General features: G+C 44.0%; 1 protein-coding gene across 2 annotated transcripts in view; it reads left to right on the forward strand.

Annotated features, from left to right (window-relative positions):
• Positions 1 to 23106, forward strand: part of MAP2K4 (mitogen-activated protein kinase kinase 4) — a 1470818-nt gene that overhangs the window by 947176 nt on the left and 500536 nt on the right. For both annotated transcript variants that reach the window (XM_044068152.1, XM_044068153.1), the window contains one exon: positions 21551 to 21670. In XM_044068152.1, coding sequence (XP_043924087.1) covers positions 21551 to 21670 — 120 coding nt within the window. The remainder of the gene's footprint in view (positions 1 to 21550; positions 21671 to 23106) is intronic.

A 23106-nucleotide genomic window follows, 5' to 3' on the forward strand; every position in this document is an offset into this window, starting at 1 on the left:
AAAGGGTCTCAGGCTTTAAGAAGTGTGACTCGTGCTGTCAGAAAATGTCTCTGACAGACGGTCACACTTCTTGCCTTTACTGCCTGGGACCTCTCCACCTGCAGGACTCCTGTGCGATTTGTCATTCTTGTAGCCAGAGAGTCCTGCAGGAAAGGAGAAATAAGCTTATTTTGAGGGGTTTCTTGCCGGAGGGCTCTCCGCTAAGTCGGCTCCATCTAAGACTTCTAAGTCTTCCAAGGCCCAGGCTTCTGTGTCCAAGCCTGCGGCCTCGCCGACTCTTTCAGAGTCGAGATCGGCTCGCTGGAGCCGATTCTGGTTTGACAAACCTTCGCACTGATGGCTATCGGTGCCGATTCTGGTTCGACCACCGTGTCGGCTCCGATCGGTTCCAATCACGATGTGGCTCAGGCTATGTCGGGCGCCGATCGGCTCCGACACCTTACGCTTATGGCTGTATCGGCTCCGCCAGAGCCGATGCATCAAACCTTCTGTCAGTGCCGAAGTTGTCGGCCCGACAGCTTCCAAGGTTTCTTCGGCTCCGATGGTTCCTTCGAGGGAGAGGTCTAGGTCCCCTTCCTTGGAGCCGATACTCTCGGCTCCGGCTTCTCCTCTCCTCTCAGAACGGAGCCATCGGAGCCGATCATCCAGGTCATCCAGGCTTTCTGACCATGATTTAGAGAGAGTGGTCAGTAGATTATTAAAATCACAGGCACTGGCCCAAATGCTACATAGTCCGTCTCAACAGACGACTATTAGTCCACAGCCCATTGCAGTTCCTCCTTCGACTCTACCACAGAGTTTGGAGTTGGAGTCTTCGGGAATGGTTTCTGCTATGGCTGAGGGACAGATACCCCCTTCTGCTCCTTCAGCCTCTACTCTTATCTCCTCTTCGTGACCTTCCTTAGAGGGATTCGGTGGTCGGGCTTCCCTTATCTCCTCCGAGGGGGTGAGTGGCATCGGACCCTTGTCCGACCCCACTCTTCCCCTTGGAGCCTCGGCCTTGGTGAGCTCGGCTCCGACATCTGCCTCGGAGCCTTCCCTTTCGGTGGGTCCTGGAGTTCCTGGTTCTTCGGAACGGGTTCTCTCGGACCTCCCTGGGAGGGGAGCCTTCGAGGTGATGAAGAGTGTGCTGGCCACTGGACTCAGCCAGCAGTCTGTTCCCTTAGCTCCTCCCTCTATGGTGCCTGTTGACATCTCTGCCACTTCTCTTGCTCCGGACCCAGAGATCCTCCGCCTCAGGTTTCCCCACTGGGAAGAACCCCCTCTTCCGAGGATTCTCCTGATCTGTCAGGAGATCCTCCACAAAAGAGGACCTGTAAGAGGAAACACGTAGACTCCCCCAAGTCTATCACTTCAGATACTGACTTAGATGAGTCAGAGGGATCCCCAAGATCCCCCTCTGAGGATGTCTCCTTTTCAGACATCCTAGAACTCCTTAGAGGGGAAACTGGCCCACCAATAATCCCTCTGAGGATGAGTCAGTATACCTGGAGGCGTTTGGATCTCGGCCCTCCACCTCCTGGGTGTCTCCGCCTTCGACCCCTTATGCAGGTTATTGCTCGAAGGCGTGGGCTGCTCCTGACTCTGTAGAGCCAGTCCCTAGGAGGCCTTCTAAATTTATCACTGCTCCGGACAAGCAATTCCTCACAAAAGGTGTCCCTGCTGATGCCATGGTGGTGGCTGCCACTAAGAAGGAACTTGCAGATCCTTCCGCCTGTCCATCCTCCTAATAAGGACTCTAGGACCATGGATAGATATGGTAAGCGGATGTTCTCTTCAGCGACCTTTGCTATGCTCGCTGAACTACCTATGTCACTTCACCAGACTCCAGAGGGATATCCTTAAGGAGCTAGGTGAAGTAGTACAGGATCCTACAGCTGCAGGGGCTCAAGAAAAATTGCTTCGCAGCTAGGAACCCTTAATTCTATTGCTAACTCCTCCATGACTGATATCATATGCTGCTGATGGAGCAGTAGGGCCGCAGGTACAGGTGTGGCTCTTAGACGCCAAGCCTGGATGCGGCTCTGTAATTTTGCAGATCCCTTTAAGGCGTCCTTCACAAACTCTCCCTTTGATGGGTCAGCTTTGTTTGGCCCTCAAGTGAAGGAAACGTTGACCAGGTGTGAGCAGGACGGCAAGATTCTTTCTGTCGCGTACGGGTCCGTTTTTCCACCCCTTCTAGACCTTACCCCAAAGGACAGAAGGGTGGCAAAATGTGGTTCCGCAAATCCCAAGGAGTCACGCCGGATTCACGTGGTCAGTTTACCCCTAGAGGCAGAGGGGGTAACAATAACAGATGCTGCTCTAGAGGCAGAGGGGGTCCACAAAACCAGGGAAGCAGAGAGCCTCTCTCTGACAAGCCCTTTCAGCATCCCTGAGGTGTTGCCCGGCTGTCCATCCTTGGAGGCAGTCGGGGGAAGACTATCGCTGTACCCAGAAGCCTGGTGTTCCCTCACTCAAGACAGATGGGTACAGTTGATCATATCCGAGGGTTACAGAATTCCTTTCGAGGAAAGTCCTTTCTATCACTCAAACTCCCTTCCAGATGTACCACCCGGTCTAAGGGAAATTGCAGAGTTAGAAGTCTTAAAACTACTGCAAAAAAGAGCCATTCAGCCAGTTACAACAGATCATTCAGAGCCCAGAATCTACTCAAGGTTCTTTTTGGTCCCCAAAAAGACGGGAGACTGGAGACCAATATTGGATCTCAGCAGACTCAACAAGCCTGTGAGGAAGACAAGATTCCGAGTGGTCACTCTTCAGTCAGTTCTGCCCTTCTTACAGAAGGACAACTGGATGTGCTCAATAGATCTTCAGGATGCGTACTATCACATAAAAATTCACAGACGCTCCAGGAGATTCCTCCGCTTTCGGCTGGGGTCCAGTCATTTCCAGTTCAGAGCCCTGCCCTTTGGTCTCACTACAGCCCCCAGAGTGTTCACCAAATGTATGGCAGTGGTCACGGCTCACCTGAGACGTCAAGGATTCCAGGTGTTTCCGTATCTCGACGACTGGCTCCTGTCAGCCACCACCAGGCATCAGCTTGTTCAAGCCAGGGATTACACAATAAATCTTTGTTCTCAATTGGGCATCTCGATCAACTCCGAAAAATCATCCTTATTGCCCTGCCAGTCTATTACTTTCATAGGCGCAAACTTAAACACTGTTCGGATGTCAGCTACCCTTACAGATCAAAGAATCTCAGACATTCAAAGTCATGTCAGGATCATTCTAGCCAACAAGAAGGTACACGCCAGAGTGGTTCTAAAGGTGTTAGGCCTCATGGCTGCGGCCATTACCCTTCTTCCCCTGGCTCGCTTCTATATGCGCCTTCTTCAATGGATGTTGTTCACTCAGTGGTCTTACCAACAACTTCCAATGCGTCACCAAATACTGGTGACACAGATTTGCAAGAATCATCTTGCTTGGTGGATCGCTTCTCCCCAGATTCACCAAGGCAGACTCTTTGTACCCCATCTCCGTAGCCACTGTCACTACGGATGCCTCCCTGATCGGGTGGGGGTCATTATCAGGGCAGGATGGTTCATGGACGTGGCAACCTTCGAATACCACCTGCACATAAATGTCCTAGAGATGAGAGCAGTGCTTTTAACGTTGCAAGCCCTCAACGACTTTCTTCCCGTAGGGACAATTGCAGTCCACACAGACAACATGTCTGTAGTTTGGTATATCAACAAACAGGGCGGAACCAAGTCCTACCCCTTGTGTCAAGAAGCGCTCAGACTTTGGCAATGGGCGATCTCCTCTCATCGGTTTCTGGTAGCAACGCACATCCCTGGGAAAACCAACATTTTAGCGGACAGATTGAGCAGAGCTATTCTCATGCCTCACGAGTGGTCTCTCAAGCAATCTATAGTGGAAGAGATTTTTCTGGAATGGGGTCCCATGTTGCGATCTTTTGCTACTCCCCAAAACAGCAAATGCCCAGACTTTTTCTCTCTCTTCCCACTGCCAGGCCATCCCCCCAGAGACGCTCTGACCCAGGATTGGCCCCAGGGACTTCTTTATGCCTTTCCTCCATTTCCTCTGATCCCTCAAGTTATCCAGAAAGCAACCGTTTTGAGAGCCAAATTGATTCTCATTGCTCCTTATTGGCCTCGACAAATTTGGTTTCCGTTCCTCCATCGTCACCTTTTGGTGCAGCCGTGGCATCTGGACCCAGTGCCAGATCTTCTGATTCACCAATCCGGTCAGCTGCACCGGTCTATCCCCTCTCAACCTCACAGCATGGTTGCTCCACTTCCTTCCTTAGCCAGGCTTCCTATGATCTCTAACCCTGTTAGAGACATCCTAGTAGCTTCATTAAAATCCTCTACCAGGAGGATTTATACAAGCAAATGGAAACGTTTCTCTTATTGGGCTAAAGCCAAGAATATTGATCCCTTCACTGCTCCAGTTCAAGCAGTTTTGGATTTCTTAGCGGAGATTTTTCACGCGGGCTCCTCTTCTTCCACAGTTCAGTTGGCTGCTATCTCGAACTTTCATGTCGGGTTCGCAGATCACAATATCATGTCCCACAGGCTTTGTAGAGCCTTCTTGAAAGGAATTTTCCTCCTGAAGCCTCCAGTCAGGAGTCCTCCTCCTCAATGGGACCTAAATTTAGTGCTGACATCCTTGATTCTTCCCCCCTCCGAGCCAGCTGTTTCTTGTTCCCTGAAATTTCTTTCATGGAAAACTTTGTTCCTGGTAGCTATTACATCGGCCAGGAGGGTGTCTGAACTTCATGCTCTATCTGTTCGCCCCCCCTATTTGGTCTTCCACAAAGACAGAGTATCATTGAGAACTAATCCGACCTTTTGCCTAAGGTCGCCTCAAAGACTAATTTGAATCAAGCCATTGATCTCCTGTATTTTTCCAAACTATTCAAACAGATCGAACAAAAACTACATTTTCTTGATGTCCACCGCCAACTCAGATATTATTTGGACAGAACAAAACAATTCAGGAAATCCGATCAACTCTTTGTTTCCTATGCTGATAACAAGAAAGGCCTTCCTGTCTCAAAAGTGACCTTATCTAGATGGCTTTCTTCTGTCATCTCTGAAATTTATCGGCTCAGGGGAAAACAGCTGTGCTCAAAACCTAAAGCACATTCAACCAGAAGCTTAGCTACTTCTACAGCCTTTCAAGCTAGACTTCCTTTAGACATTATTTGTGCAGCGCCACTTGGGCCACTCCTCATACATTTGTTTCCCATTACAAATTGGATTTGGCCTCCAGGGACAGAGCCAGTTTTGGCTCTACCGTCCTCAAGAGTCTGTTCCATTGAGCCACCCAGGATAGAGGTGCTAGGACGCGTCCCATCAAGCAAGAATGAAGGCGAGATTGACAACTTAACATTGAGAAGTTATGTACCTACCATAACGCTCCATGTTAGTTGTCTTCTCGCCTTCTTTCTGCGACCCTCCCTCCTTCCCCCAAGCCTGGACAGACCTTTCTCTACAAAGAATTATAGTTCTGAAGACCATACAGAGCTGGTCCTTCTACCATCATGCAGGTTTTCTCTCCTTCTTTCTTCCTTTGGGAAGTTTTTATGCTAGGTGCTATTGCCCTTTTGTCATCAAATGAGATCTGGGTACTTACCGCCTTGCATCATGGGATATGGGGCTGCCTCGAGCTGGTAAAAGTGACTCTCGAGCTTAGCAGTGAGTGGAGCCGAGGATCGGCTCCGAACCCATCAAGCAAGAAAGAAGGCGAGAGAAGACAACTAACATGGAACGTTATGGTAGGTACATAACTTCTCATTATATTACAGGTGGAATATCTTTATTTCAGACTTGTTTCATTTTTATTTTTGGATTACAGGCTGCATCACATGTATGTAATCACACAGTACTAGCAGAATCTCTCTTACACTGTTACTTGCACTTTATATTAATAGGTGACTACACTGCACTCTTTTGCAAGCTGTCATACTTATATTTTTTAACAGTTACAGGGAGAGAATTACTAACCTGCCTGGTGGTGCAACCGCACAAGCCTATCGGCATAGGCTTGATGATTCGCAGAACGGACACCTGCAGCTGCAATATAAATGAAGTAATATTGGAATACACATCTCCATAATATCAGCTAGGTTAACTTTCTACATAAATAATTACATGTAACTTACTCAGTAGTGGGGCGTTCGGCATTTGCCGGGCCTCCTGGATCCAACGGTTCAGTTGGTCCTGCTTCCGTCTCTTCAGGTCCGCATGGTGGTGACGGACCTGTTCAACAGTCCTTGGTATTCCTGTGTCACTGCTGAGATCATGTGCCAACCGGTCCCACGCCTCAGCCTTGTATGCTCCCCACAAGACCTGGCCCTGCATGAGTTGGGCCTCATGATCGTGGACGAGGAGCCAAACCATATATTTGGACTCCTCAACGCCTCACCTCTGTGCTTGGAAGCAACTACCCTCTCCAACACCTGCCATCCTGACTGCAAATCGGTTCCACAATCAGTTATGCTGTGTATTCCTGCCTATGGGGCTTATATATGCCGTTTGTCCCGCACTTATCTGTGATTGGCCATTTTGGAAATGTATCAGCTTCACAAAACCTGCTTTGTCATGCTTCTCTTTCCATTCATTCCTATATATATGCTATTACTGCATTTCTAAGAGCAACTGTCATGGCTTAGTGGTTCAGTACTTTGACTATGGTGCATGGTATCCTGAGTTCGAGCCTGGACATTGCTTTTTATATTTTATGACTGTCTACACAGGCTAGGAGGTGTGTCTGTGTAAAGGCAGTTTTTATACAGCTTGCTCAACGTTGCCCGCCGGTTAGCTTGTTGGCGCGGTGCGCAGCTCCGCGCAAACGGGTCACGCTGGTTTACGCGTTGTTTGGCTGTCAGCACGCATATTATGCTCAGCTCAGCTACGGGCACACAGTTTCAGCGTGTTAGAACGCTGCTCAACCCCGGGCACTCATTTTACAACTGTTAAACCACTGCTCACCTACGGGCAGATATACTCAGCTTGTTAGAGTGTAGCTCAGCTATAGGCACTTCTGATATTTGTTTTTTTTTTTTTATTATCACACATTTCTTCATAATACATGGCCCATTTCATTACATTTTACATAAAAATAATTTTATACGTGTACATATATGTCAGGGAATTGTTTTGTGCTTATTTCACTAAAAATAAAAATTGATGTTGTGGGGCTCGAACCATGACTGCCTCCTCTTCAGCCGACGTCTCTACCGCTACGCTATTGCTTCTTGGCTTACTTTGCATATTTAGATCTTATATGCTTTTCCACTGACTGCTAACTGTGGCTAAGCGGCACGCCGCCAAGCAAATGAGCGCACTCACGGGCAAACATCTTTAAAACTTATAAAAAAATATATAACATGTTCATTTTTACATTTTATGTTTATAGTCTGTGGGGGGCATGTGTTGTGTTGTGTTTATTGACATTTATGCGGACTCTGTAGTGGGGGTTTACTTTCGGGACTGTTACTCTTCTGGGGGTGTGTCCATTTGCAGGGCTCGCCCTACGGACACGCCCCCTACTTTCTTACACGGACCGTGTTAGCCTTGGGTGTGAGTCAGCATGCCCTCATGAATATGTATGGAATGCTGACGTCACACCGTTTAACTGCAGCCTCCGTGTAAGCCTTGTAACTCTTACACGGAGGCTTTGTGAATCCTGCCCTATACCTCATACTATCCACTTCATGTTGTCCTACTGACATCTATACATTATTTTCCAGCTCTGATGAAACTGTCCTATCTTTTTCTACATAATGTGTTTAGTTTTATGACTCTATGTAATTCCTTATCTGATGTCAATTTTCATTTTATCCTTGACATATGGGTTCGTTTCCAGTATTGTAACCATCTAGGCTGTTACTACAACTCATGCTGACCAAAAACTCTCAAGCTTCACCTCTACCCTTAATCCCTCTCTCCCAATTACCTTCAATCATGTTTGCCACTTTTTCGGACAGACGCATTCACCAGGGCTCCTGACCTTAGTTCGTTGTTTGGATAGTTTACTTCATATTCTTCAAGTTTCTTCCTATTTTCTGTGGTTATTCCCTTTCTCTTTTCCTCTACCCTTCAATTAGTGATTGCTGTCCCCTTTCCATACACTCCGGTGTATTTTCCCCTATCATTGTTGATAGCCCTCATCCGTAAACTTCGATGTACTGATTAACTATCATAATTGATGGTCTCTTTCTTTCTTCTCTCCGTTTTCCTCACTTTATTAAAAAAAAAAAAAAAAAAAAACAACCTGCTTTCCTGTCTATTTTTTCTAGTTTGAGAGTGTTTTTCTATCTCCCTTTCGCATGAGTACGCTGTGTGTACTTTCCAGTCCTTTTTTATTTTGGCTGAGAAAACCAAGGCCCCTTCTGGCTTCAAAAATTTCCAGAAGTGTGGCCATAAGATCCCTCAGATTTACATCTGTTATGCGTTTATTGTATCGGTCCTGTACATTTACAGGAAGATTGCAGTATTTGCCATGGTACGATTCCTTCTGCCCTTGGAGAGTCGACATCTTCTTAAGACTAGTGTAAAACAGATATTTCTTCCCCTTCTACATCGTTCTCTTTGGAGAAGGGCAAAAAAGGAGTTTTTTGGTCCCAATGCCTCAGTCAGCCTGGGCTCCTAAAAGTTCCTCTGAACCGATGGATTCTGGCTGTAAGACTTCGGTACTGGAAAAATCACCGGCACCGACCAAGATTCCTGTGTAAAAACCCTCGATGGCGAAGGCTTTGGCATAAGACATTTTGCCTTCTGGTTCTTCATCGACACCGACTACATCAATGCAGACTACTGATATGGTGCAAGAGGAAATTTTGCCCAGAACTAGTCACTCCCCATCTATTGACTCCTTTGTGGGTGAATTACATGGAAGTTTTCTTCAGAGACCTAAATCACCCTCTCTGTCAGTCCTTTCCACCAAAACCATTACAGAAATTGATGTGGAAACACTGGTGGATAAAATTTTGTGAGCATGAGGTTTTACAAGACTCCCTTCAGCTCTGTACACTATGGGCTCAGGAGCTGAACCTTCATTCACCCCTTTAACTACTCCTCCTCTGATCTCCTCTGAGGCTTCAGAATTTACAGCTCTGAGTTGTCCAGAGCTGATTGTTTCAGTTCTGGAGAGCTCTCTCACTTCAGAACTGGTTATTTCCCCAGAGTTCTTCAGTTATTTTGGATCCGGAGACCCCCCAGAGCCATATCTGTCCTGTCAGCTGCAAGGGGCAGTAGTCAACTCCCAGTTTTTAAGAAGCCATCCCTGCACCTTGGAATGTTGACATGGTTCAGTTCAGCTCCAGCTTCTGTCTTGGGGGCTGTTTCTTCGAAGTGGGGAGTGGCCACTGTACAGAAGCAGTCTTATCGTACGTTCTGGGCTCACTTCCCTCTTTTGGGGGGCCAGCCTTCGAGGCAGTGGAGATGTCCTTGTCTCTTACAGTGACTTAGTCAGCCACTTCATCTTCGGAGCAGATACTTTCCTCACACCCAGTTATTCGACATCTCTCCCCCTTTCTCATGCATGCCCAATTATTTGAACTGTCTTTCCCTTTATCACGCATCTCTCCACTGGGGCAGCAAGTTCCAAAATCTCAGGGATCTCAGATACAGTTCTGTCATCTTCTGATACCTGTCTAGACTGTCCCCCTGAGGAGGTTCCTCAGAAGAAAAAGTGCAAGAAGAAGCACTTAGATTCCCCACAGGAATCTGTCACAGAATACACTTATTTTGATGAAGGGGTGGGGCCCCCACTGTCACCTCCTGATGATGTCTCCTTTACAGACATCCTAGAAATTTTGATACAGAGGGGTGACTAGAAGTCCCAAAACCCTTCCTCGAAAGAATTGTTTCACCTGCAGGCTTTTGGTACTCACCTGTCTACCTCTTGGGTGACTCTGCCCACTGAAGAACTCATTCAGTTAATTTTGTCAGCAGGCGATGAAGGCTGTGGACTCCTTTGAACCCATTCCCAAGAGACTGAAAAAAATGTTGTCTGCATCTGAGGATAAGCAATTATGGGCTAAAGGTTTAGCAGTAGATGCCATGGTCATAGTGGCTGCTATGAAAAAGGAACTTGCTGAGGAGAGTTCATCCATCCGTCTACCCAACAATGAGTCTCTGGTGATGGAATGATTTGGGAAGCGGGTTTACACTTCATTGACTTTTGCCTTAAGATCTTTTGAATTTCCTGGCACATTTTACCTGACTTCACAGGGAACTGATCAAAGAGTTGTCTGATACCCTGATGGGAGCTGTTACTGAGGGAGTCCAGGAGAAGGTTGCTTCCCAGTTGGCCAGCCTGGAGTCTGTGTCAAAGTTGTCCATGAGGCTCATTGCGCATGCAGCTGAAGAGACCACCAGAGCGGCGGGTCTAGGTGTAGCCATAAGGAAACATGCCTAGATGCTCCTATGTGACTTTGCGGAACCATTTAAGCTTTCATTTGTCAGTGCACCTTTTGACAGATCGTCAGTGTTTGGCCCAAAAGTTAGAAGTTAGAGAGACATTATCTAGGTTTGAAAAGGATGATAAAGACCCTTTTTGCTGTGGGCATACGTTTTTGCCCCCCCCCCCCAAAAGATCCTTTTCTAGGGATCAGGGGAGCAGTGGAAAGATGTGGTTCAGAAAATCCCAGGGGCCTTTCCAGGACACGTGGTGCCAGTTCTCCTAGGGGCAGAGGAGGGAGCTACAATGGAAGGCACCATGCGGCCGAGGTGGTATGCAGAACCAGGGATTCAGGGACTCCTTCCCAGTTATGCCCTTTCTGCTTTCCTGAATGGAGGCCAGATTGTCTTCCTTTGGAGGCAGTCGGGGGATGCTTATCCTTGCATCAGAATGTCTGGTTGAATATAACAGCAGATTCTTGGGTACAGTGGATTATTTCCAGAGGATATACCATACCATTTTCCCATTGTCCTCTCATATGCAAAAAAAACAAAAAAATCCCTAATGTTCTACCCAGTCAGAGGGAACCAGCAGTTCTAGAAATTCAAAAACTGCTAGACAAAAGATTCATCCAAGCAGTCTCACCAGACCAGAGAGGATCTGGAATTTATTCAAGATTCTTTTTAGTGACAAAAAAGACAGGAGACTGTAGACCACATTTGGATCTCAGTTTGTTTAACTGCTCAGTTTGACAAACAAAATTCCAGGTGGTCATGGTGCAGTCCATTCTTCGTTCTTAGGAAAGATGACTGGATGTGCTTGATAGATCTTCAGGATGTGTGTTACCATATAAAAATGGACAAGCACTCCAGAAAGTTCTTCCACTTCCAGCTGGAAGCTAGTTATTACCAGTTCAGTTGTCACCACAGCCTCCAGGAATGTTCACCAAATGTATGTCAGCAAGTAGCAGCTCACTTGAGACTCCAAGGATTCCGGGAGTTTCCTTAGTTGGACAACTAGCTCATTACAGCTGTGACCAGGCATAGACTCATCGAAGCAAAGGATTATGTTCTCCAGAGCTGTGCATACTTAGGAATAACTATCAATCAAATCTCAGCTGTCTCCAACCCAGTGTTTGGAGTTTATAGAGGTATTGCTGAATACGACAAAAAACATAGCATCCCTTCCCCAAGTGAGACATCAAAAAATCATAACCCAGGTGAAAAAAATTATACACAGGAAGAAGGTTCCCGCTCGCCTAGTTTTACAGTTGCTAGGTTCTATGGCAGCAGCAATTACTGTAGTTCCCCTAGCCTAATATCCCATGAGAATTGTACAGTGGCTGCTGGCTTCTCAATGGTCTGTACTATATCAACCCATGTTGGACCAAATTCTGATCACCTAATATTGCAGAAAAGATCTAGCTTGGTAGATTCACTCCAAAGAAATTCTCCTTGGTCGCTCCTTTGTCCTTGCAGAGCCCAAGGCCACAGTGACCATATATGCCTCCCAGATGGGGTGAGAGGGCATTTTCTTGGCAAGACTGTCAAAGGCACTTGGTCCCCTACAGAGGCCAACTTACATATCAGTGTTCTGGAGCTAAGGGCAGTGCTTTTAGCGCTGCAAGCCTTTCAAGCTGCTCTTCCTTCGGAAATAATTGCAATTCAAACAGACAGTAGTTTGGTATATCAACAAACAGAGTAAAACCAAATCTTACCCATTTTGTTGAGAAACACACAGAGTGTGGCATTGGGTGACCTCTTCCAACCACTTTCTGATAGCAATGCACTTTCCGGAGAATTCCAGTGTGATAGCAGCCTCACAAGTAGTCTCTCAGTCCAAAAGTGATGGAAGAGATTTTCCGTCAATGGGGCCAGACATGCTGCAACCTGTTCACCTCTCCTGTAAACAACAAGTGCAGCAACTACTTTGCCCTGATTCCCCCTTGAGGAAGTCCCTGAGAAAGACACACTTCCCCACATTTGGCCCTCCAGTCTCCTGTACGCTTTTCCTTCGATACCTCTAATCCAAACATTCTTACAGAGAGCACTCAAGTTGAAGAGCAGAGTGATCCTTATTGCTCCATTTTGGCACAGGTATGGTTTCCCTTTCTTTGGGCTTATCTAATTCAATGACCGTGGACACTGTACCCTGCTCAGAACCTTCTGTCCCATCCAGATGGGCTAGTTCACCCAGACACTCTGAACCTCAAGCTGACAGCATGGTTTCTCCAGTTCCACTAGTTGCTAGGTGTCTTAACCTTTCTTCCCCAGTAATCCAAATTCTCCTAGCTTCTCATAAACCTTCCACACGGAAACTATAAGAGTAAATGGAAAAGATTTACCCTTTGGGCATGTGAAAGGGATATTGACTTCGTTTCCACTTCTGTTGATGAGGTTTTATACCTTGAGGCCTCTCTTTTCAGTGCAGGAGTTTCCCCTTCTACAATCAGAATACAGCTAGCAGCAATTTCATATTTCCATGATGGTTTAGAAGAAAGTTCTTTGACTTCTCATAGAAGTCATTTTTAAAAGGGACACCTTTGTGAAACTTCCTTTTGAAAATCCTACCCCATCTTGCAACCTAAACCTAGTATTACAAACTATTGTACATTCTCCCTTTGAACCATCTGCAGACTGTGATCTGAAATATTTGTCATGGAAAACATTATTTTGGTGGCAATAACCTCTGCTAGAAGGTTTTCAGAAATTCAGGCTTTACCATGTAAACCACCTTACCTGATCTTTTATAAGGGCAGTCTTTTCTTACCAACAAATCCCACCATCCTACCTAAAGTAGTGTCAGAGTCTAATATGTCAGATGATTCATTTGCTGGTATTCTTTCCAAATTTTTCAAACAGAGGTGAATACTATCTGCATTTGCTAGATGTTCGCAGACAGTTACACTTTTACTTTCACAGGACAAAAGGCATGAGGAAATCTGACCAACTGTCTCCTTTTCAAGTGCTAAGTTTGGTAAACCAGTTAGCAGGGTGACCTTAGCCAGATGGCGCAAGGATTGTATCTCCCTTATCTATGACAAAAGGAAAATTGCGTTACCTAGGCTTAAAGCACATTATACAGAATCTGTCGTCACTTCAGCAGTTTTCCAATCTATAGCTTCTATGGATGATACATGTGCAGCATCTACTTGGGCTTCTCCCCATACCTTTATTACTCATTATGGATTGCATTTGGTCTGTAGGGGAAGAGCATCCTTTGGTTTAATGGTGCTCAGAAATATCCTTCCATGAGTCTTCCCAAGGTCTAAAGTAGCTAGGGACTCTGCCCCATATCTCAAGGATGAAATGAAAATCAAAAAAAATCAGATAAAGAAGTTATGCTCTCACCTTAACAGGCCATCCCTGTTGTCCATTTTCATTTATTCTTGACTCCCCTCCCTCCACCCTCTGGCCTTTGAAGACTCTTTGTTGGAATAGGTAATGTATCTCTTTTCTTATGGCAACCTTTGAGGTATAGCAGATATGGCTACTGTTGAGGCTTCTTTATCTGTTTTTCCGTATCTAATCTGCAGACTCGATCTGAGGTAATTGGAAGACAGGCATTATGGGTAGAGATGAAGCTCGAGAGTTTTTGGTCAGCGCGAGCTGTATTAATGGCCAAGTCGGTACCGAACCCATATGTCAAGGATAAATGAAAATGGACAACACAGATGGAACTTTATGGTGAGCACATCACATATTTTTAAGAAGTATTCCACCAGTTCCTCAAGACTGGACCTTGTTCATCCTTCAGGTTCTCAAAGACATGTTAGAGACAGTGCCCACAAATAAATGCCCTATAAGGAGAAGAGTTATACTCAGACTGTTCCTGTTCCTATTCCTCAAAATAGAGGGTTGTTGGAGACCCATATTGGTTCTCAGCCACGTAAGCTACTTTCTAAAAGTACCAGAATTCAAGATGCTTACACTGCTAGGACTTTTACCATTGATCTCACAAGAGGCTTTCAAGGTACCCTGGATATATAGAAACCTATCTCCACTTCTCAGTAAGTAAAAGACACAGAACTTTTCTAAGATTTGCAACAGAGGGAGAGCATTATCAGCTCACTGCCTTGCCCTTTGGCTTGTCCACTGAGTATTCATAAAATGTGTGGCTCCAGTGATAGCCTTTTGGAGGACAGAAGGCATGCAGATCTCTCCCTGCCTAGATGACTGCCAAATTTTAGCAGTCCTGTCAGGTGCTTTGAGTGCCATGAATTTCAGTCTAAGGTCCTTCAGAGGACTGGGTCTGACAGTCAGCAAGGAAAAATCATCCCTAATTCCCTCTCAGGTAAATTAACTTTCTTTGAGCAAATCTGGATGTTACTCACACTAAGGGCCCTCTTCCCTCAGGACAAACTGGCTTCCTCCCAAAAGGAAGAAAATACTGCCAGGGAATATCTGAAACTTCTAGGGTACATGGCAGCATGCATTTTGATGGTACCCTTGGTGCGCCAGCACAAAAGACTTCAGTGGTACTTGAGAAATGGATAGAATCAGCACATCCATCACTTGGAAACCATTGTCTTCCTACTGCCATGCATAAAGAAAGAAAAAAATCTCATGGTTGATCGCAATGTCTTGTGAATAAGGGAATGTCCTTTTGACCCCTGGAACCAACTGTAACCCTACATTAGACACAGCATGGGGGGGCATATGAGGGACCTCTAGGCTGAAGGGACATGGGAACATAGAATGAGGATAAAACAGATCAGAAAACTATGTATTAACATTTTACCAACCTCTAATCTAAACGTTAATGATAGTAATACCTCCAAATCCTTATGGTTATTATTGTTAAGGGAAAAAAAAGGATCTCAAGCACTTATAAATTATTTGCTTCAATTAAATATCAAAATTAGGTTATTTTTTCAAAGTTCTAGACGGAACTGAATTCAGATTTATCTACTAACCAAATAACCCAGTCCTCCTTGCTAACATCTAACCTATCCCCTTTTAAGAAACTTAGTTATGCACAACTTATGATTGTCAGTAATGCTTACCGCACCCCTCCCATTCTTAATAAATTTAATGCTTCTACTTCCCCCTACTGCCCCTTCTGTGAATACCAAAAAGCTGACCTATTGCACATATTTTGGAGCTGTAAATCTACCTATAAACTGTGGTGCTCCCCAAAAATGAGATTACAAAAAATGAGCTATGAAAAATCCACCCTTTCCTGGGAATTTACCTATTGCATATCCCTCCTCCTGGCTTCACAAAATTACAAACCTGTATTTTAATAACTCTCTTTTTCTTTACTCAAACTTTATATCACTTCAAAGTGGAAGAGTAGATCTTTACTTACTTGAAAAGGGTTTAAGCAAATGGCAATTAAATACCCAATAGCCAGTAAATTATTAAAGTTTAATCATAAAGCACACTCACATTTTATTGATTTTTGGACCATATTGTTTGATCACATTTTACAATAGGTCTTCATTTCTCTTTCTTTTTCAAATAAGGAATAAAATTTTTATGCAACAAATCATTTACTTACCCACGCACACACACACATATACCTGTGTGATTTAGAATCCTTTTACTCAATGTTTTTCTGGTCTAGGCAAGTTGTGCTTATGTATGTAGTTATTTCTTTGGTTAATACAGTAATACAGGCATACATTGTTTGTTTACCTTTATCTTCATGTGTATTTTATCTTTTTTATTGGTGGATATTATTTATAAAAATGTTCCTAATAAAGATTTTTTGGGGAAAAAAGAATGAAGATAAAACACATAAACTTCAATGAAATGAGAGATGTTATTGTGGCACTGAAAGCCTGCTTTCTTGCCATGCAGGGGAAGATCTTCCAAATACTGACTGACAACACTACATAAGTAAGTAGGGACTCACTCCTACCAACTGTGCAGATTAGTCATGCAATTGTGGAAGATTGCAGCATAGAGGGGAATATATGGGAAGGCTACATCTCTTCAGGACAGAATATAATATTAGACAAGTTGAGCAGAACTCTTGCAGATCCCACAAATAGATGCTTCACAGTAAAGCTTTCTTAGATCTGACCAGTTGTGGGGTAGGTCCAATTCCAGCATATTTACCTCTCGTCTGAATAAGTAGCTGAGATAGTTCTGCTGAAAGCTAGCAATTCTAGGAGCCTAGATGACAGATGATGTCTTCCTGGACTGAACATACGTACTTCTGTATGTTCCCATTCCATGACATTGATTCCCAGGGTTTTGACAAAAAGTAATCTGATTTTAGAAGAAAAATACAGGATCCCCCTGAATTTTTGTATGTGAGGAGGATTCCAGAGGACCACAGTGAGGCATTGGTTCCCTACGCAAGGCCTTCAAGGTAGCCATGTCCTGATATGGTAAACACAAGGCACTGAAAGTTAAGCAGGGGCAGCCTAGCCTCCCTTGGCCATCCCACCCCTGCATCCAGGAATTAAGTTCTGAAAAAATAATAGTCATAGTTCCTTTGTGACCAAGAGAACACTGAATGTTGTTCGTGTTTCACTGTTGCAGTCATCACATTTGGGTTACCCCTGCCGGGGTAGCCCTCAGCTGACCCAAATACCAGAGGCTTAGTATTTCTGTATCGGTTGCTGTCGATTCAGAACTGACGTCAGGTCGTCAGTAGTATAAAGTAAGGCAGCAGACGCCATTACATCAGTCTTTCTTGCCGCACAGCCCGAAGCAGAAGCAGTTTGCACGAGTGCCGGTCGGCCGCTACCTGAGTTTCATCTTTCGAATTAAAGTGGAAGTCTTCTAAAGCTAAGTACCCCATTGGGGATCCTTTTTTTCTTGCACTAACCAATGTCAAAAAAAGTTAACAATTGTCTCACCTGTGGAAAGCAAATACCACACCAAGATTTTCATTCTTATTGCATCACTTGCTTAGGGCCCAGACCGTGATGCCTCCCGCTGTCGCTTCTGTGCTTTGTTCAACGCCAGAACTATACCTTGTCGGGCTGTTATTGTAGCTAGATATTTTCGCTTACAATCCCAATATAAACCAGCACCTTCTTTTGCGTCTACCGTTCTTTCAAAAACTACCGAGTTTCTTAGGCCCAGGGTACGAACCACACCCAAGAAACTGATGACCTAAACTCAAGCACCAGCTTCCTTCCCTCAGTCTCAAATGCTTAAAATGGTGGAAGACCTTATCATGCTGATCAGGGGAAGCCAAGCTACCCCTTCCAAAAGAAAAAGAGATCTGTCCCCTGTAGTTTTGTCTGAACAGGAGTTTGATGACTCTGATGCATCTGAATATGAAGACATGCAACCCTCTCTGCGTATGAGGATTCTGATGCAGAGGATTCTATTCCTTCAGCCTCTCCCCCACAGGATTTTTCCTTTAGGGAAACCCTTCATATCTTAAGGGAGCATTTCCAATGGAAAAGTCAGGACTACCCTCAGTCTAAAAAGAGACTCAGGGAATTGTTAGATCTTCCACAGCACAGACCCCTGGCCATTCCCCCAGTCCTGGATGTTGTGGAGGATGTTTTCCTGGAATCCAGTGTGACTCCTGACACCCTCCCTCCTGCACCCAGAAAACCGGGCACTTTACTTCTCTCAACTAGCCACCAGACCCCAGTTATCTGCAAGGAAAATCCATTCCATATGTCAGACTGCATATGAGTAAACTGCAGTGGTACCTAAAAAGCCTTTGGTGTCAACACTCCCAAGACCTAGAGACTCTTATACCCATGATACCTTGCCTCAGAAAAGATTTTCTTTGGTGGGCAACAGCATGCTCCCACAACAAGGGACTACCATTCTCACCACCCCCGCTGCCTAGACCCTCACCATAGGTGCATCAGACTATGCCTGGGGGCACCCTTGGATGGCAGGTGCATACAGGGCCGATGGAGCCCACAGCAAATCCATCTGCACATCAGCCAAAAAGAGATGATAGCTGTCCAGCACATCTTGACAGCTTTCAAGCCCCTTCTCTCCCCTGGGACTTTCCTGATCAAAACAGACAACACCACTGTGATGTGGTATATCAGCAAGCAGGAAAAGACTCACTCTTACCCTGTATGCAGGCTGGCCATGACCCTTTGGCACACAGCCTCCTCCATCCAATTCCTACTAGGTTCTCAAAACTCTCTGGCAGACCATTTAAGCAGAAGTCTTCTGGACCCACACGAGTGGCAGCTCGACAAAAGAACCTTCACCCTGATAACTCAGAAATGGGGCACCCCGAAGGTCGACCTCTTTGCCTCCCACACCAACCATCAGCTCAGCAAGTTCTGCACCAGGGAGCATCACTGCATGGCTTGGAAAGTGGATGCCCTGTCCTTCCCCTGGGTCAGTCTGTCGGTCTATGCCTTTCCTCCACTACCTCTCATCCCCAGGTTACTGCTCAAAATAAAGGAGGAAAAGCCATGGACAATTCTTATTGCTCCAGACTGACCTCGCCAGCACTGGCACCCAATGCAAACTCTGTGTTGACCACGCGGCTTGACACAAATACATTAGTATGGCAGTCAAACCTTTTCTTCTCTCATAAGTGCTTTTTCCTCCTTCATTATTGATGAGAGTAGTCTACTTTAGTGGGCTCAGTCATTTTTTAAAGTCCTTTTCTTATTTACAGAGTAACACTGGAGACATGCTCCCTCCACTAGTGTCTTTACATTTGAAATAAAAAAAAAACTCATCCTGTCCCAGTTGCCTTTTTTTTTTTCCTGCTCTTCCCCATTCTGCTGTACTGCCAACCTCCACAAGCAACCCAAACTCACACAGGTAATGAGCCGTACTTTGCTTGGTTCCCTAGTAACAGCTTGTCCAGGTCTGGATAATGGTGTGCAACCGCTGTACTAGTGTCCTGTATCTGAAATGATCAAAGCATCCTCTTCAAGTAGAATTCATAGCTGCAGTGTCTGTGTAGTTCCAAATCTGTTTATGAAAATACACCTGGGGGATATCTGTTCTTCTGATATTGACCCTCCTTTCTGAAATACTGGTTAGCAGTCACTCATGCACAATCCACCCTGTAGTTGAATCAGCTAGTTTAGTATCCCCCAAAGCTGAGTATTTGTAAGACTTTTTACTTATTTTTGGGCTGGAGATGATTGGCTGCATATAGCCATATAAATTAATTCTGAATGTCATTGTTGATCAGCTGCCAGTCTGTCTTGAGGTTGATTACAATAATTGTTTATAGTTGAATATGGTGAAATACCCAGCAGTGGATATCTCCTGCTGTTGAATTGTTGTCAACAAGTAGAATATGAGTAGCTGTAATACACAGTGACGTTCTATTGTTGATTTTGAGGGGTAATACCAAGAGTTCTGCACTGTTAAATATTCTAATCTTGCGGGGAATGCTTTCTAACCAGTTTTTGTAGATATTGACGCCACCACCACCAGCACATTCTCTAATATATCTTTCTTTAACCATGTTTCAGTAGTAACTTGTATATTAGAGGAGTGAGTAGATATAGATATGCATGATTGTCTTGAATGTTGTTACATATGCTTCTAACATTCATTCAGAGGTAGCTGGAGAAGTAGATCTGGAAGCATTCGTAGTCCTATTGGCTGGGTTGTTGGGTTACTTCTCATTCTGGCCAGGGTTGGGGTGAATGTTTCTGGGTGGAATTATTGTGTATAAAATTGTAGATACAAGGTGATATTTTTGGGAGATCCGAAGTGAGTTATATTGTGGTAAATGTGGGTTATTGGGGGTAATATTTATTGGTGTGGAAGTGATCGATAGCTAGTAAGGTGTGTTAGTTCCGAGAATACACCAGTAGCAGCATGTGTGTTAGAAGGATTGTCAATAGTGATGATAATAGAGGTAAGTTGAAATTAGTCTGGGAGTATTTTTAAAAATTTGCTTATAGACACTGGCAAGGAGAAGGCACAGAAGGCTTGGATAAAGTGCAGAGCAGTAAGAGAAAGGATGTTTTGAACTATGTTGAATATTAGATGGAAGTTAGGAATAAGTGAATAGAAATTTCTATGCTAGGAGTAACATCATTTGGGGAGGTATAGGGATTGGGTGTCACAAGTGATAGGTGGAGATGAGTAGTACAATGCTGGAGTAAGATGGGGTGGGTGGGATTTAGTAGTAGGATAGGGGGAGCAAAGTGAAGTGAAGCCGAACTTAGTGGGGCTTATCTAACCTGGGAGGACCTTTACTTCAGAGGTCAGTCCGTTTATAGTTGTTGCTGAGCCATTATCTTAGGAACATAAAGTCAAACAGGTTTTCTTTTGGTTACTTAAAGCAGGTGAATTGGAGGTTGGTATAATGGTTAAGTTGTTCACGTCACAGACCCAAAGTACAGGGTTTCATTCTCACCTTTGGAAGGGAAATTGGCTAGGCTTGAAATGGCCCACAAGGGCAGCTAGCCTAGTACATGCCTGTGAAACAAGGAGCTAAGTGAAGGCCGAAACTGGTTTAGACAGTGTAATCTAATGGTTACTTGAATGGACAGTAATCATGTAAGTCAGCAGTCCATAGGACTGTTCCCTTGGGGGGATATGACAGTTACTGTCCTGCACTGGGCAGTAAATATCGGACCACTGTACATTTGACGAGAAGAATTAGCTGTGTATTAAATTTGTTTACATAGCACAATTGCAAATAGTCCCAGTTTGCATAGGGCCAGTTTTCAGTGGAGTGATGTGTGGAAGAGTACGTACAGTTTGAGTCACTGAAAATGCAGTTTGAAGTCCACAGGCTCTGAACTGAAAGGAAAAAAAAACTGCAGCAGTGAATATTATATACGGCGGTGACAAAGTTAAAGCATAGGAAGCTAGCTTTTTCCAAGAGAATCCTTCCTCTAGAATAAAACACTGGATCCTTCACAGATGCTTTGATTGTTAGTACATTTTCTTCATTGGTCTGGTAATTTTAACTGTTTATTTATTTTGTTTATTGTTTGTTTTTAACTCCCTATTTGGGTTCAGTATTATACAAAAGTGCATCATTTCAGGCCTGTAGAACCAGTGCAAGCAACATGTGAACATGTTTGTTTTTGTTTAGCATTTTAATTTAGTTTTTTTTTTTTTTTTGAGAGGGTCTTCTAAGCAGTGAAACTTGCTTAGGACAACTCTATCAGTTATCTTAAGTTGTTGTCTGATAGTTTGTAATGAGTTGTGCTTACCACTGTAATCTGAACAGTAGAAGAAACTTAACTAAAAAATCACCAGAAAGGTCAGTTTTCTGCTAATAATGTGTTTTATTCTTGTAGGGTGACTGTTGGATCTGCATGGAACTAATGTCTACCTCTTTAGACAAGTTTTATAAATATGTATATGGCCCATTAGATGATGTAATACCAGAAGAAATTTTAGGCAAAATCACATTAGCGGTAAGTGTTGAATATATTTTGTTGAAATGTCGAAGTACTGTGTTTCCTCACTATGTTATATGAAGATTCATGTAGTTCTGTTAACTTTCTTCATTGGATAAATATTTTGTTGTGTGTTTTTACACCATCTTTGTTTGACTTTTGGAATTGTCAGTTTGCATTAATGTATCTGCTCTCTCCGCAGAACTGCATTAGACCTGGAATTCAGAAATTGTTCTAGCAAAATTTTGAAATGTTGTATCCAAAGGGTGAAGTTTAGGGTTGTCACCATTTTGCGTGTCCATAGTGGGATATTTCTTACCAAAATGTGAGCAAAATAGTCCAATTTTGGTTTTAATTTATTAATAAAATTTTAACTCTTTGATGTAAAATTTTGTTTATATTATTTTGTGTTAATTTGTGGTGCCTCTGTTATTCTAATACCCTATAAAATTTTGAGGAAAGTTGTGGGGGGTGGGATTCCTTTTAAAATAAAAAAACATTTGCCCTTTTCACCTTTGTAGGACACAGTTGTCCATATCAGTATGGTTTTGCAGAGTGATGGTCAGATGGTAACTGTAAACAGTAGCAGATCTGGGCATTTGTTTATCAAGCTTGTCACATCGCTATCTGGAGAAAGGTCGAGTGGAGTGGTTTTCATATACTTTGTTTTCTGTTTTTACATATTGAAAATTAATTTTATTTTGCTCACATTGCATTAATTTGTATTTAAATTACATATATACCTCACAGAATGTCCAGATTTTTGCTTCATACAATTTGTAGTTTTCTGGCAAATCATTGAGGATTGAAGCCACTAGATAATGACTTGCATTTCAATTTCAGAACTAATATCCTCCAGAAAATGCATGCTAACCAAAACCTATTCTAGCAATTTCTAAATTTATAAAAGCAATAATTAAAATCTGGCCCTAGTTTTTGACCTTTGTTAGTGTCCAAATTTCTTACTTTGAGGTTGAGAGGTATGATTGGACATACTATAGATACAGAATGCTGACAGATCCCAGATGTGAAAAGGAGTGTGGTGAAATTTAATAGTGTGTTGGCAAAAATATTTTTACCACATACCTGTGAAGCAGGATATTGTTTACAGGTAGTGTGCAATGAGTGACGGAAACAAGAAAGGAGGAGGGGGAACATTACTGATACCACATGAATATGAGCCTCTGATGAGAGGGGGTGGGACCATGGAGGTGCCTGGGTATGCATTATTCAGGAATGACAAGGAAGAAATGACAGTGATGTATCAGTTTACTTAAAGGTCATCTTATTTGTGAGGTCAGAGAGGAGAAGCACCACCAAACTAGGGATATGCTACAAGGGTACAGCAAGAATTAAAACCTAGTTTAAGTACCTTAACATTTAAGGTAGGGGAGGGGGGAGAGCTGATGTATTGTCTGTCGTCCACCAGATACAACAAAATTGAAGAATGAGAG

Source organism: Protopterus annectens, chromosome 4.part0 (assembly GCF_019279795.1).
Source record: "Protopterus annectens isolate FY-2018-M chromosome 4.part0, PAN1.0, whole genome shotgun sequence".
NCBI classification, from domain to species: Eukaryota; Metazoa; Chordata; order Ceratodontiformes; family Protopteridae; genus Protopterus; species Protopterus annectens.